Here is a 15,682-nt window from a genome sequence, read left to right on the forward strand (position 1 = left end):
GGGGGGGGGGTGGGGGGGGGGGGGGGTGGGGGGGGGGGGGGGTGGGGGGGGGGGGGGGTGGGGGGGGGGGGGGGTGGGGGGGGGGGGGGGTGGGGGGGGGGGGGGGTGGGGGGGGGGGGGGGTGGGGGGGGGGGGGGGTGGGGGGGGGGGGGGGTGGGGGGGGGGGGGGGTGGGGGGGGGGGGGGGTGGGGGGGGGGGGGGGTGGGGGGGGGGGGGGGTGGGGGGGGGGGGGGGTGGGGGGGGGGGGGGGTGGGGGGGGGGGGGGGTGGGGGGGGGGGGGGGTGGGGGGGGGGGGGGGTGGGGGGGGGGGGGGGTGGGGGGGGGGGGGGGTGGGGGGGGGGGGGGGTGGGGGGGGGGGGGGGTGGGGGGGGGGGGGGGTGGGGGGGGGGGGGGGTGGGGGGGGGGGGGGGTGGGGGGGGGGGGGGGTGGGGGGGGGGGGGGGTGGGGGGGGGGGGGGGTGGGGGGGGGGGGGGGTGGGGGGGGGGGGGGGTGGGGGGGGGGGGGGGTGGGGGGGGGGGGGGGTGGGGGGGGGGGGGGGTGGGGGGGGGGGGGGGTGGGGGGGGGGGGGGGTGGGGGGGGGGGGGGGTGGGGGGGGGGGGGGGTGGGGGGGGGGGGGGGTGGGGGGGGGGGGGGGTGGGGGGGGGGGGGGGTGGGGGGGGGGGGGGGTGGGGGGGGGGGGGGGTGGGGGGGGGGGGGGGTGGGGGGGGGGGGGGGTGGGGGGGGGGGGGGGTGGGGGGGGGGGGGGGTGGGGGGGGGGGGGGGTGGGGGGGGGGGGGGGTGGGGGGGGGGGGGGGTGGGGGGGGGGGGGGGTGGGGGGGGGGGGGGGTGGGGGGGGGGGGGGGTGGGGGGGGGGGGGGGTGGGGGGGGGGGGGGGTGGGGGGGGGGGGGGGTGGGGGGGGGGGGGGGTGGGGGGGGGGGGGGGTGGGGGGGGGGGGGGGTGGGGGGGGGGGGGGGTGGGGGGGGGGGGGGGTGGGGGGGGGGGGGGGTGGGGGGGGGGGGGGGTGGGGGGGGGGGGGGGTGGGGGGGGGGGGGGGTGGGGGGGGGGGGGGGTGGGGGGGGGGGGGGGTGGGGGGGGGGGGGGGTGGGGGGGGGGGGGGGTGGGGGGGGGGGGGGGTGGGGGGGGGGGGGGGTGGGGGGGGGGGGGGGTGGGGGGGGGGGGGGGTGGGGGGGGGGGGGGGTGGGGGGGGGGGGGGGTGGGGGGGGGGGGGGGTGGGGGGGGGGGGGGGTGGGGGGGGGGGGGGGTGGGGGGGGGGGGGGGTGGGGGGGGGGGGGGGTGGGGGGGGGGGGGGGTGGGGGGGGGGGGGGGTGGGGGGGGGGGGGGGTGGGGGGGGGGGGGGGTGGGGGGGGGGGGGGGTGGGGGGGGGGGGGGGTGGGGGGGGGGGGGGGTGGGGGGGGGGGGGGGTGGGGGGGGGGGGGGGTGGGGGGGGGGGGGGGTGGGGGGGGGGGGGGGTGGGGGGGGGGGGGGGTGGGGGGGGGGGGGGGTGGGGGGGGGGGGGGGTGGGGGGGGGGGGGGGTGGGGGGGGGGGGGGGTGGGGGGGGGGGGGGGTGGGGGGGGGGGGGGGTGGGGGGGGGGGGGGGTGGGGGGGGGGGGGGGTGGGGGGGGGGGGGGGTGGGGGGGGGGGGGGGTGGGGGGGGGGGGGGGTGGGGGGGGGGGGGGGTGGGGGGGGGGGGGGGTGGGGGGGGGGGGGGGTGGGGGGGGGGGGGGGTGGGGGGGGGGGGGGGTGGGGGGGGGGGGGGGTGGGGGGGGGGGGGGGTGGGGGGGGGGGGGGGTGGGGGGGGGGGGGGGTGGGGGGGGGGGGGGGTGGGGGGGGGGGGGGGTGGGGGGGGGGGGGGGTGGGGGGGGGGGGGGGTGGGGGGGGGGGGGGGTGGGGGGGGGGGGGGGTGGGGGGGGGGGGGGGTGGGGGGGGGGGGGGGTGGGGGGGGGGGGGGGTGGGGGGGGGGGGGGGTGGGGGGGGGGGGGGGTGGGGGGGGGGGGGGGTGGGGGGGGGGGGGGGTGGGGGGGGGGGGGGGTGGGGGGGGGGGGGGGTGGGGGGGGGGGGGGGTGGGGGGGGGGGGGGGTGGGGGGGGGGGGGGGTGGGGGGGGGGGGGGGTGGGGGGGGGGGGGGGTGGGGGGGGGGGGGGGTGGGGGGGGGGGGGGGTGGGGGGGGGGGGGGGTGGGGGGGGGGGGGGGTGGGGGGGGGGGGGGGTGGGGGGGGGGGGGGGTGGGGGGGGGGGGGGGTGGGGGGGGGGGGGGGTGGGGGGGGGGGGGGGTGGGGGGGGGGGGGGGTGGGGGGGGGGGGGGGTGGGGGGGGGGGGGGGTGGGGGGGGGGGGGGGTGGGGGGGGGGGGGGGTGGGGGGGGGGGGGGGTGGGGGGGGGGGGGGGTGGGGGGGGGGGGGGGTGGGGGGGGGGGGGGGTGGGGGGGGGGGGGGGTGGGGGGGGGGGGGGGTGGGGGGGGGGGGGGGTGGGGGGGGGGGGGGGTGGGGGGGGGGGGGGGTGGGGGGGGGGGGGGGTGGGGGGGGGGGGGGGTGGGGGGGGGGGGGGGTGGGGGGGGGGGGGGGTGGGGGGGGGGGGGGGTGGGGGGGGGGGGGGGTGGGGGGGGGGGGGGGTGGGGGGGGGGGGGGGTGGGGGGGGGGGGGGGTGGGGGGGGGGGGGGGTGGGGGGGGGGGGGGGTGGGGGGGGGGGGGGGTGGGGGGGGGGGGGGGTGGGGGGGGGGGGGGGTGGGGGGGGGGGGGGGTGGGGGGGGGGGGGGGTGGGGGGGGGGGGGGGTGGGGGGGGGGGGGGGTGGGGGGGGGGGGGGGTGGGGGGGGGGGGGGGTGGGGGGGGGGGGGGGTGGGGGGGGGGGGGGGTGGGGGGGGGGGGGGGTGGGGGGGGGGGGGGGTGGGGGGGGGGGGGGGTGGGGGGGGGGGGGGGTGGGGGGGGGGGGGGGTGGGGGGGGGGGGGGGTGGGGGGGGGGGGGGGTGGGGGGGGGGGGGGGTGGGGGGGGGGGGGGGTGGGGGGGGGGGGGGGTGGGGGGGGGGGGGGGTGGGGGGGGGGGGGGGTGGGGGGGGGGGGGGGTGGGGGGGGGGGGGGGTGGGGGGGGGGGGGGGTGGGGGGGGGGGGGGGTGGGGGGGGGGGGGGGTGGGGGGGGGGGGGGGTGGGGGGGGGGGGGGGTGGGGGGGGGGGGGGGTGGGGGGGGGGGGGGGTGGGGGGGGGGGGGGGTGGGGGGGGGGGGGGGTGGGGGGGGGGGGGGGTGGGGGGGGGGGGGGGTGGGGGGGGGGGGGGGTGGGGGGGGGGGGGGGTGGGGGGGGGGGGGGGTGGGGGGGGGGGGGGGTGGGGGGGGGGGGGGGTGGGGGGGGGGGGGGGTGGGGGGGGGGGGGGGTGGGGGGGGGGGGGGGTGGGGGGGGGGGGGGGTGGGGGGGGGGGGGGGTGGGGGGGGGGGGGGGTGGGGGGGGGGGGGGGTGGGGGGGGGGGGGGGTGGGGGGGGGGGGGGGTGGGGGGGGGGGGGGGGGGGGGGGGGGGGGGGTGGGGGGGGGGGGGGGTGGGGGGGGGGGGGGGTGGGGGGGGGGGGGGGTGGGGGGGATGCGGCTCTCCAGATGTTCAGGAACTACAATTCCCATCAGCCCCTGCCAGCATGGCCAATTGGCCATGCTGACCGGGGCTGATGGGAATTGTAGTTCCTGAACATCTGGAGAGCTGCAGGTTCCCTACCCCTGGACTAGCCCAAGGTCTTCCAGCAGGAATACACATCTGGTTCACCAGATAAGCCTCCGCCACTCAAGTGGAGGAGTGAAGAATCAAACCCGGTTCTCCAGATTAGAATCCACCTGCTCTTAACCACGACACCGTGCTTGCTCTCATCGGAGCTTACACTGGAGGAAAAGGCACGTAGGCTGGAGGAAGCTACTCGGAGGTTGCCTGGATACACCTCAAGGGGATGGACTATGAATCCCACAGGTATCTAAGATTGGTTTGTACTAGCTCCTACCATCAGGCTCAATGAAGAAGTCTACCCCTCACGCCAGCGAGCAGCAGGAGTAATCAAATAAGATATTCCGCGGAACATACAGAGTTCCTTATTTACCCACGGAAAATCAGAGCACGAAATAACACGGACGACGTGAACCTGAGCGTTAGAGAGAAAGAACAGATGCTGCCGGCCCGGCGCACGAGAGAAGCCAAGCGTCCCACACGAGGCAGCCCCTCTTCGCTGGCTAATTACGTTATTCCAGCCCTCACTGAACAGAGGTCTCCTGTTGCACCCAGAAGACAGCGATCACTCTCCCTTTCTGGAAACCCAACCCCAGCAGCCTTTGAAATCAGTTCCCAGCCCTAATTGGAACTTGCCAGTTCCTTGCAAAGCTGGGGACAATTCAAGATAAGAGACTGGAGGCCCAATTAGGTAGTATTACTTTATTTTCCCCTCGACGTGAGTCGAGAAGGTCCATTATTTGGCGAAATATAATCTTCCGCTGTTTTCTTTCGCTGCCTACGTGCTTGAAATCGACAATTCCATCGCGCAGGCTGCGACAAATGGAAATAAGGACGACGTTGTGTAGTGGTTTCGGCACCAGATCGGGATCCAGGCTCGAAACTTCCCTCTGCCGCGAAAGTCTGAAAGCCCAATTTAATTCCCAGGGGTGCGAAGAAGAAAGAACGGGGGGGGGGGGGGGACAATTTAAAGTCACTCTGACTCCCCATTGGCAAGAAATGTGAGGTTTAAAGGAAGTAAATATATATATATGAGGGGGGATATGATTGAATTTAATATATATAATTTAAGTAAAAATATATAAGAACATAAGAACATAAGAACAAGCCAGCTGGATCAGACCAGAGTCCATCTAGCCCAGCTCTCTGCTACTCGCAGTGGCCCACCAGGTGCCTTTGGGAGCTCACATGCAGGATGTGAAAGCAAGGGCCTTCTGCTGCTGTTGAATATATATCCATATATATTCTGCCTGGGTCTCCCCCTGTCAAGAGAAGGGTCTGTCCCTAAAACAGGAGCTCTCTGCACCCCAGCAAACAAGTTCACTGGAGACTTGTAGATCACCTACAAATGGGTCTGTCTACTGTCGTCGCTGCCTGTTTATCAAAAAGGATATAGAAGCGATAGAAAAAGTGCAGAGAAGGGCAACGAGGATGATTGAGGGACTGGAGCACCTTCCTTATGAGGAGAGGCTGCAGCGTTTGGGACTCTTGAGTTTGGAGAGGAGACGGCTGAGGGGGGATATGATCGAAGTCTATAAAATTATGCATGGGGTAAAAAATGTGGACAGAGAGAAATTTTTCTCTCTTTCTCACAAAACTAGAACCAGGGGGCATCCATTGAAAATGCTGGGGGGAAGAATTAGGACTAATAAAAGGAAACACTTCTTCACGCAACGTGTGATTGGTGTTTGGAATATGCTGCCACAGGAGGTGGTGATGGCCACTAACCTGGATAGCTTTAAAAGGGGCTTGGACAGATTTATGGAGGAAAAGTCAATCTATGGCTACGTTTCTCTTGGAAAATTATTCCAGCTGGGAAAATTTGTTTGGCTTGGGAGGAAGAAGAGTTTGGATGTATACTCCACCTTTCTCTCTTGTAAGAAGACTCAAGGGGGCTTACAAACTCCTTTCCCTTCCTCTCCCCACAACAGACACCTTGTGAAGTGGGTAGAGCTGAGAGAGCTCTGAAGAACTGTAACTAGCCCAAGCAGGAATGTAGGAGTGCAGAAACACATCTGGTTCACCAGGTGAGCCTCTGCCACTCAGGTGGAGGAGTGGGGAATCAAACCCGGTTCTCCAGATTAGAGTCCACCTATTTTTAACTGCTGCATCACGCTGGCTCTCTTCAATCAACTAAGTAGTTGGGGAAAATCCTTTAGGAAGAATGGGTACAGGGGAATAGCCTGGGCAAAAAGGGCCCAGAACGGGCAGAGTTTTCTAACAGGGAATCAATATGTAAGGCCAATATGTAAGGCCAAGGAGCAGCAGTGGCGTAGGAGGTTGAGAGCTCGTGTATCTAATCTGGAGGAACCGGGTTTGATTCCCAGCTCTGCCGCCTGAGCTGTGGAGGCTTATCTGGGGAATTCAGATTAGCCTGTGCACTCCCACACACGCCAGCTGGGTGACCTTGGGCTAGTCACAGCTTCTCGGAGCTCTCTCAGCCCCACCCACCTCACAGGGTGTTTGTTGTGAGGGGGGAAGGGCAAGGAGATTGTCAGCCCCTTTGAGTCTCCTACAGGAGAGAAAGGGGGGATATAAATCCAAACTCTTCTTCTTCAATATCGAAAACTTGACAGACACACACAGGGAAATTGCCTGTACCTTCAAATACAGCGATTTAAAGAGGAATCAAGGTGCAAGAAAAGAGATTCCACCTAAAAACCAGGAAGAGCTTTCTGACTGTCAGGGCTGTTCGACAGTGGAATCCACGACCTCGGAGTGTGGTGGAGTCTCCTTCTTGGACTTGACGGCCCTTGAGGTCTCTTCCAACTCTTTGATTCTGTGGCCATAGAGAATGAGGCCGTCCCCTCGGTCTTATTCTTTAGAGCAGGAAGTCGTTCGCATTTGTGTTTCATCTGTACATACGCAGAGCTTCTGGGGAGTTCCAGAACGCAGTGCCAAATTGTGAGCAAGCAGGGAACGCACCTGTCAAAAGTTGTGCTCCCTTGCTCAGAAGAAAACCTCCAGGTGGCAAAAGGGCAGCTCGGTTCCCCCAGCGTCTCTTTGCACAGCTGGGGACCTTCTACCGAAGACACCGCAGGAACCCCCGGCAGGTGTGCCGAGCTCTCCTCTCCCCGCGCAGCAGGAGCCCAGGATTTTGTCCCCGCGGCCGCTTTCCAATTTGGTCATGCCACGTTGCAGAGTAGCGGCACAGAAGTCGAAAGGCTCATTTGCTTGTCGCCCTCGCCGGCTATTTTAAGAATGAAACTGTCAGTCCTTGTAGTGGCCGAGAGCTCAGGCCGCCACGCCGTCGCACCATAGTTGAGTGGCGTTGTCCCTTTCCCACTGATCGTGCTTCTTGCTCTGAGATTTTATTTCAGATCGTTCACGACCCTACACTTTTAACAGGAGGGGTCAGAGATGGAACTGGAGACCCTCTGGATCAGGGGTCGGCAACCAGAGGTGGGATCCGGCAGGTTCTCACAGGTTCCCGAGAGTAGGTTACTAATTATTTGTGTGTGCCGAGAGGGGGTTACTAATGGGTGATTTTGCCACGTGGTTTTTGCCTTCGTTACGCCCCTCCTCTCAGCAGTAGCGCGCAGAACTTGAAGCAGTCTAGCAGGGGGTGCACCGGCATGCGTGGCAGCCTGCGCCTGTGTGCGTCCGTTTCCCGCCCAAGGACTGGCACAGCGGCTGCGTCCTTGCCACAGCCCCGCCCAGGAATGCCCTGCCCCCAGAATGCCAGGCCACGCCCCCAGAATGCCCTGCCCAGCCCCATTGGCACTACGCCACAGTTTGAATCCCACCACCATGGGAACCTGTTATTAAAAATTTTGGATCCCACCACTGTCGGCAACCCTCTGGATCAGGGGTCGGCAACCAAAAGAGCCATTTGGACCCGTTTTCCATGGCCCCGAAGATCTACCGAGCCGGCCTCTCCACTCATCTTTCCTTCTCGCACTGCGGGAGGCAGCGGCGCCGGGCAGGGAAACCCCTCCATGGGGCAGAGGGGGGATGGCAGCTGATCTGGAGGGACATGCCCACGCTACCCTTCAACCTTCAGGGGTCGAAGTACAACATGGGCATGTCCCTCCAGCCCTCCAGAACAGCGCTGGAAAGAGAGGCGAGTGGAGGGGACGCGAAAAGCCCTCACGCACGGAGCCGCCTCTGGTTCGGCCCCTCCACTCACCTTTCCTTCCAGTGCTGCTCTGGAGGGCTGGAGGTACACGCCCACGCTACCCTCCGACCAGGCCACGCGGAGCTGCAGTATAAGGCTGAAAGAGCCGCATGCGGCTACGGAGCCGCGGGTTGCAGACCCCTGCTCTGCATGAACAGTGGGTATACTACCACTGAGCCAAGCAAACACCCTCTGCCTCTGCCTCTGCCTTGAAGAAGAAGAAGAAGAAGAAGAAGAAGAAGAAGAAGAAGAAGAAGAAGAAGAAGAAGAAGAAGAAGAAGAAGAGGAGGAGGAGGAGGAGTTTGGATTTATATCCCCCCTTTCTCTCCTGCAGGAGACTCAAAGGGGCTGACAATCTCCTTGCCCTTCCCCCCTCACAACAAACACCCTGTGAGGTAGGTGGGACTGAGAGAGCTCCGAGAAGCTGTGACTAGCCCAAGGTCACCCAGCTGGCGTGTGTGGGAGTGCACAGGCTAATCTGAATTCCCCAGATAAGCCTCCACAGCTCAGGCGGCAGAGCTGGGAATCAAACCCGGTTCCTCCAGATTAGATACACAAGCTCTTAACCGCCTACACCACTGAGTCAGACCATTGGGCTATCAAGGCCAACATTGTCTGACTATATCTCCGAACGGTAGCAGCTCTGCGCAGCGTCTGACTTCGTTCACATCAACTGACTAACTGGAGAGGGCAGGAACCGAACTTGGGACTTTCTGAATGGCAAAGCAGATGCTCTCAGCCACAACCTGCCTCTGATAAAGCAGCAGATGCATCTGAATGTTGCCAAAACAGCCGGTTTCCTTCCCTCTCTGTGACTCCCAGGACAAACCAATCACAGGGCAGCTTTCAAAGGGAGCAATGGTATGTAGTGGTTAAGAGCGGGTGGATTCTAACCTGGAGAACCGGGTTTGATTCCCCACTCCTCCACCTGGCTTATCTGGTGAACCGGATGTGTTTCTGCATTCCTGTTGGGTGACCTTGGGCTAGTCACAGTTTTTTCTGAACTCTCTCAGCCCCACCTACCTCACAAGGTGTCTGTTGTGGGGAGAGGAAGGGAAAGGAGCTTGTAAGCCCCCTTGAGTCTCCTTACAGGAGAGAAAAGGTGGGGTATAAATCCAAACTCTTCTTCTTCTACATCCGACCCCTATTTTTGAATCCAACACCCAGAATTTGAATAGGATAGAAAAGAACATCCTTCTAGTCACCGGAATTATCTGATGCTGACATCAAATATTTCTGACCGGTTTCTGATGGCACGGCTACCGTGTGGGCTTTGAACAAATAAAAGCCACTTTGCACATTCTCCCCCGCCCCGCCAGCCCCAGAACTAAAATCTTTGCAGGTCAACATCCAAGTGTTCTGCCAACCAGAGATCTCCCGGCACTGAACTGGCACAGAAACTGGTATTTCTAGTTGGGCTCTCCCTGCCCAACCGGCCTCCCTTTGACACTGTACCTTCTTAAATGCAGGCACACTCCCCTCCAGTTACAAATCCTGACGGGATATTTTCCAGGCCCCGCTCATTGCAGTCAAAGCACGATGCGTTCTCAGCTACCCCCACCACCCCCAAAAAGTACTTTGAGTGAGAAAAGGCATTCCATCATTCCAAGATTGGCACATGCAGCGTTTAGAAAGACCGGTGGCACTTTTCTGCTATTGGGGTTTATTTCTGGTATCAAAACCAGACTATGTGGGGGAGGGGACTTTGGGGAGACCAGCTGCAGGATGGTGGTGGTGGTGGTGGTGGTAGTAGTAGTAGTAGCAGTAGTAGTAGCAGTAGTAGTAGCAGCAGCGGTGGCGGTAGCGGTGGTGGTGGTAGCGGTGGTAGTAGTAGCAGTAGCAGTAGTGGTAGTAGTGGTGGTGGTGGTGGTAGTGGTGGTAGTAGTAGCAGTAGCAGTAGTAGTAGTGGTGGTAGTGGTAGCGGTGGTAGTAGCAGTAGCAGTAGTAGTAGTAGTGGTGGTGGTAGTTTGGATTTATATCCCCCCCCTTTCTCTCCTGTAAGGAGCCTCAAAGGGGATTACAATCTCCTTTCCCTTTCCCTACCCCGCCTCCACTACAAACACTCTGTGAGGTGGGTGGGGCTGAGAGAGCTCGGAAGAACTGTGTCTAGCCCGAGGTCACCCAGCTGGCATGCGTTGGAGGGCACAAGGTAATCTGGTTCACCAGATAAGCCTCCGCGGCTCAAGCGGCAGAGCGGGGAATCAAACCCGGTTCTCCAGATTAGAGTGCACCTGCTCTTAACCACTACATCACGCTGGCTCTCATGTGGACGAGCAAGGAATCAAACCCAGCTCTCCAGATTAGAGTGCATCTGCTCTTAACCACTACGTCACACTAGAAGGGCCAGCAAAGCTTGAGTCAGGAGTGCTTGCATTACGACAAGGAACACAAGTAAGAATTAAGAGTCGGGCAGATTAAATTCATGCAGAGTGGGTGTGGCCCCTCCCACGTGGGAAAGAATGGCAAAGCAGGATGGGACAATAGTCACACCCCTCTACAGAGCGGCAATTATCTCCTGCAATGATTAACCCCTCCCAGGTCTCGTATTCAGGCCAATGCAAAAAAGCATTATATCTGTACAAGAACTCTCACTCGGGAAAATGAGTCTAAGGCCCCTTCCGCACGTGCAGAATAACGCACTTTCAATCCACTTCACAGCTGGATTTCACTGTGCGGGACAGCAAAATCCACTTGCAAACTATCGTGAAAGTGGACTCAAAGTGCATTATTCTGCACGTGCGGAAGGGATCTAAGTGCCTCCCTCCAAATTTTCCTTTGCCAGTCAAGGATTCAAGTCCATTCCTGAATATCCACAGCTGTTTGCCCGGCTTTCTTTCCCCACATTGCTGGAAAAGCTATTAAAAACTGCGACACCCGCTATAAAAAAAGGGCAAACAGAATAGAAGTGAGTTGGATGTAGGCAGGCCCTTTGAAAACAAACACGGATCCTTTTTAGAGAGCGTAATAACCTGTTTGGATTGCAATTACCCTGTACTTTTGCCGGTCACATCCCAGGGTGGAACGGACAGATGGTATTTTACCTCTGTGGGTTTTTTGCTCACGAACCTCCTGGCTAGCCCCTGTGGGCCACTGATGCTTGGACAACCGGGGCTCTTCTTGTGTTCACCACCAGGCCAGGTAGTTCTCTACAAGCAGACATTTCTGGTCCTCTTGCTTCTTGCTGTTTAAGGAAGGTTCGAGGGAGTCACCTTTTCTCTACAAGAAGATATTTCTGGTCCTCTAGCACACAGGGGTGAAACTCGCGGCCCTCCAGATGTTCATGAACTACAATCCCCATCACCCTTGCCAGTATAGCCAATGCTCATGTTGGGAGGGACTGATGGGAATTGTAGTTCATGAACATCTGGAGGGCAGTGAGTTTGACACCCCTGCTCTAGCATCTTCCAGTTTAAGGAAGGTTCGAGGGGGTCATCTGTTCTCCACAAGAAGATATTTCTGGTCCTCTAGCACACAGGGGTCAAACTCTGAACATCTGGAGGACCGTGAGTTTGTCCCCACTGCTCTAGCATCTTCCAGTTTAAGGAAGGTTCAAGGGAGTCATCTGTTCTCCACAAGAAGATATTTCTGGTCCTCTAGCACACAGGGGTCAAACTCTGAACATCTGGAGTGCCGCAAGTTTGTCACCACTGCTCTAGCATCTTCCAGTTTAAGGAAGGTTCGAGGGAGTCATCTCTTCTCTACAAGAAGATATTTCTGGTCCTCTAGCTTCTTCCAGTTTAAAGAAAGTTCAAGGGAGTCATCTCTTCTCTACAAGAAGATATTTCTGGTCCTCTAGCATCTTCCCGTTTAAGGAAGATTCAAAGGAGCCCAATCTTTTCATTTCCAACTCACAACTGAAAGGACTCCCAGCCCTACACGCTAGATCCCCACACTCCTGGGGAGGGGACTTCAAAAATGACAGCCACGGCAGCTTCCCTTCATTTCCCCCTATCCAATTAGCAAAACAGATGCTCGTTCATGTTGAAACGGGAGAGGTAATCTCGCTCCTGCAAAATCCAGTCTTTAAGAACGCCCGGCCAACTCGTGACGAGATGTAGCTGGTGCAATATTTCTTACTGGCGGTGGAGGAAGGCCGGCTTTTTTGCAAGCTTCGGAAAGCTCTTTTTCAGGCAGAAAGGACAAGCATATGGTGTTGCCGAGCTCCTCGGGTGACTTTGGAAAGGCTCCCATTTAAGCTTTATTCCTCAGACTGCAGTATCCCTTTTTGCAGCATCCGGATTTTGGAAGCAGGATTCTGCCTGCGCTCGTCAAAACGTAGATACTATGAGGAGAGCTGTGAATACTTTGGTCCCTTCTGGCCCCGTCACCTTCCAGATATCAAAGCGACATCTTTGTTTTCAAATTGAAACATTGGCACATCAACTGCTCTGCTGCCCTAAATTTGCTAATATCAGATCAAAATATTCCAATATTCCTTCTAGGATACCTAGTGAAATGGGAGAATCAGGAAGACTTCCTTTCCTTCTGGACAATTCTGACAATGAAACTTGTGAATCGGTAGCACGGTTTTTACTGGAGGTGATGCACAATCAATAATTTATATTCTATCTTAAACCTTTGCATTTGTGTACCTTTTATCTCAGGTTTTTTTTATTGTGTTATGATTATTGTTATCTCACATCAGAAAAGGGGAGTGCAACAGTCAATATTAATAATAATAGAACTACCACTACTGTTGCACTCTGGCTATAACTAATATTTCAAATACGTATATCTATATACATGAGTTTATATCATTGTTCATATTTTTTTTCTTATTTTGATGCTAATGAAATATAAAAAATATGAACAATGATATAAACTCATGTATATAGATATACGTATTTGAAATATTAGTTATAGCCAGAGTGCAACAGTAGTGGTAGCTCTATTATGATTATTGTTATGCCAAATAAAGGCTTATTATTATTATATTTGTTTTCTGCGGCTCCACAGACTAGGACCAGGAGTAATGTCGGTTTTGGGGAAGAGAAGGTTAAGAGGTGACAGGATAGCGCTGTTTAGATCTTTGAAGGGATGTCATGTAAGTGAGGGAGCAAGCTTGTTTTCTGCTGCTCCAGAGACCGGGACCAGGAGTCATGGGTTCAAGGTGAAGGAAAAGAGATTTCACCTAAACATCAGGAAGAACTTCCTGACAGCAAAGAGTTTTGAAGACGAGTTTGGGTTTATATCCCCCCTTTCTCTCCTGCAGAAGACTCAAAGGGGTTTACAATCTCCTTGCCCTTCCCCCCTCACAACAAACACGCTGTGAGGTGGGTGGGGCTGAGAGAGCTCCGAAAAGCTGTGACTAGCCCAAGGTCACCCAGCTGGCATCTGTGGGAGTGTACAGGCTAATCTGAATTCCCCAGAGAAGCCTCCACAGCTCAGGCGGCAGAGCTGGGAATCAAACCCAGTTCCTCCAGATCAGAGTTGTTCGATAGTGGGATGCACTACCTCGGAGTGTGGTGGAGTCTCCTTCTTTGGAGGTTTTTAAAGAGAGGCTGGATGGCCATCTGTCAGGAGTGCTTTCATTGTGTGTTCCTACATTGAAAGGGGTTGGACTTGATGGCCCTTGGGGGGTCTCTTCCAGCTCCATGAATCCGTGATATTAGCCTCTATGGTTTTGCCCTGTCCTGTATAGGTTCCCACAGATTCACTAACAGGAACAAAAGATACATGACTGGGAGGGAGGGACAATGAGGTATATTTGAATCATCCAAACCGAATCCTGTTACCAGGAAGTCCAAGCATGCCGGTTTCCAGCCGGTTTCCAGCTAGGAAGCTACTGAAGCATGCTTAGGGGGACAAAGGAAACCCTGACATTAGCTGAGTCAGTACTGTACAACATCCAGTGTTATGACAGCAGGATTCTCTGACTTACTGGGCAATGACACCAGCCAATTAGACCGGTCCTTAACCGCTTTTAAGTACACGGTGCAGGCAACTCGTTTCAAAAATAAGTTATTCGTGTGCAAACTTGTTGGGCTGAAGTTTGTCGGAGCACAAACACACATAAGAACATAAGAACGAGCCTGCTGGATCAGACCAGAGTCCATCTAGTCCAGCACTCTGCTACTCGCAGCGGCCCACCAGGTGCCTTTGGGAGCTCACCTGCAGGAGGTGAAAGCAATGGCCTGCTGCTGCTGCTGCTCCCGAGCACCTGGTCTGATAAGGCATTTGCAACCTCAGATCAAGGAGGATCAAGATTGGTAGCCATAGATTGACTTCTCCTCCATCAATCTGTCCATGCCCCTTTTTAAAGCTATCCAGGTGAGTGGCCATCACCCCCTCCTGTGACAGCATATTCCAAACACCAACCACATGTTGAGTGAAGAAGTGTTTCCTTTGATTAGTCCTAATTCTTCCCCCCAGCATTTTCAGTGGATGCCCCCTGGTTCTAGTATTGTGAGAAAGAGAGAAACATTTCTCCCTGTCGACATTTTCTACCCCATGCATAATTTTATAGACTTCGATCATATCCCCCCTCAGACGTCTCCTCTCCAAACTAAAGAGTCCCAAACGCTGCAGCCTCTCCTCATGCCCTGATCTCTCCCTTTCCCTCACTGGGCTACCGGGAAGTCCTAGGACACAGCCTGTGCATCCCATAGTCTCCAGAAGCAAGGACAAAGGCAGCTGGCTTCGGACAGACGCTTATCTGCTCTCCTCCCCTTCCTGCCCCCTCCCATGGAGCGTGCAGACGAGACAGCGTGTTTGACCTAGTCGTTGCAGAGAAACGGGGGCTACGGGGGCCAGTTGGTGGCTTCCCCCTCTCGCCCTGACAGCGGGGAACAAAACAATGAAGCATTTTTCCCCAGAGACTGGTGTGACAGCTACTGAAACTGGCACAACAGGAAGGGAGTGGGTGGGAGAAGAGGAGAATTTCCTTCCCAGCGGTTGCTCTGTGCCCTGGAATCAGCCAGGCTTCAGTGTAGCCCCTTCCCCTTTTATGTGCCCACTCAAGCCGGTCAGGGCTCCAACAGCCTTTGCCAAAAGAATTAATCTGGAATTTTATTTACTAATCTGATTCATATCCCCCGCCCCCTTACTTAAAAAGCACTCGGTGCAGGTTGCAAAATAAAAAGGAAGCCGGCGTCTTTAGTATAAATAGGAACGAATGAAACCAAGATGATAAAAAGACAAAATGCACCAAAACGTGAATAAATTCCATCCCGTAGCCAGTTTGAACCCAGCTAAAAACGAACGGAAAATTTAAAAAGCGCAAACCCAGAAATCATCAGAGGAGGTTAAAATCTTTACAAACTGAAGGTGTAAAAAACAACATTCAATGTCAACATTTAGGAAGAAGAGTTTGGATGTATAGCTCCCTTTCTCTCCTGTTAGGAGACTCAAAGGGGCTTACAATATCCCCCCCCCCCCAACAAACACCCTGTGAGGTAGGTGGGGCTGAGAGAGCTCCAAGGAACTGTGACTAGCCCAAGGTCACCCAGCTGGCATGTGTTCGAGTGCACAAGCTAATCTGATTCACCAGATAGGCCTCCACAGCTCAAGTGGCAGAGCGGGGAATCAAACCCAGTTCTCCAGATCAGAGTGCCCCTGCTCTTAACCACTACATTGCACTGGCTCTCAGCTTAATGGACTTATGCCACCCAAAAAGGTGGCACGAGTTCAAGGGTCGGGCCCGTGGCTGAACCGCCACAAACTGGGGGTGGAAACTGACTAAGGTTGGCTCCACCCCCCAGGAACACCTCATGCTTTAGTAGCTTCCTATCCAGTTCTTCCAGGAGCAGCAGTGGCGTAGGAGGTTAAGAGCTCGTGTATCTAATCTGGAGGAACCGGGTTTGATTCCCAGCTCTGCCGCCTGAGCTGTGGAGGCTTCTCTGGGGAATTCAGATTAGCCTGCGCACTCCCACACACGCCAGCTGGGTGACCTTGGGCTA

The 15,682-nt window shown here is 59.7% G+C and overlaps 1 protein-coding gene across 1 annotated transcript in view; it reads right to left on the reverse strand.

Annotated features, from left to right (window-relative positions):
* TJP1 (tight junction protein 1) overlaps positions 1-15,682 on the reverse strand; it is a 120,176-nt gene that overhangs the window by 50,563 nt on the left and 53,931 nt on the right. Inside the window, exons 3-4 of the mRNA XM_048519715.1 lie at positions 14,484-14,559; positions 13,520-13,579 (exon numbers count right to left, since the gene is read on the reverse strand). Coding sequence (XP_048375672.1) covers positions 13,520-13,579; positions 14,484-14,559 — 136 coding nt within the window. The remainder of the gene's footprint in view (positions 1-13,519; positions 13,580-14,483; positions 14,560-15,682) is intronic.

This window comes from Sphaerodactylus townsendi, linkage group LG17 (assembly GCF_021028975.2).
Source record: "Sphaerodactylus townsendi isolate TG3544 linkage group LG17, MPM_Stown_v2.3, whole genome shotgun sequence".
NCBI lineage: Eukaryota > Metazoa > Chordata > Lepidosauria > Squamata > Sphaerodactylidae > Sphaerodactylus > Sphaerodactylus townsendi.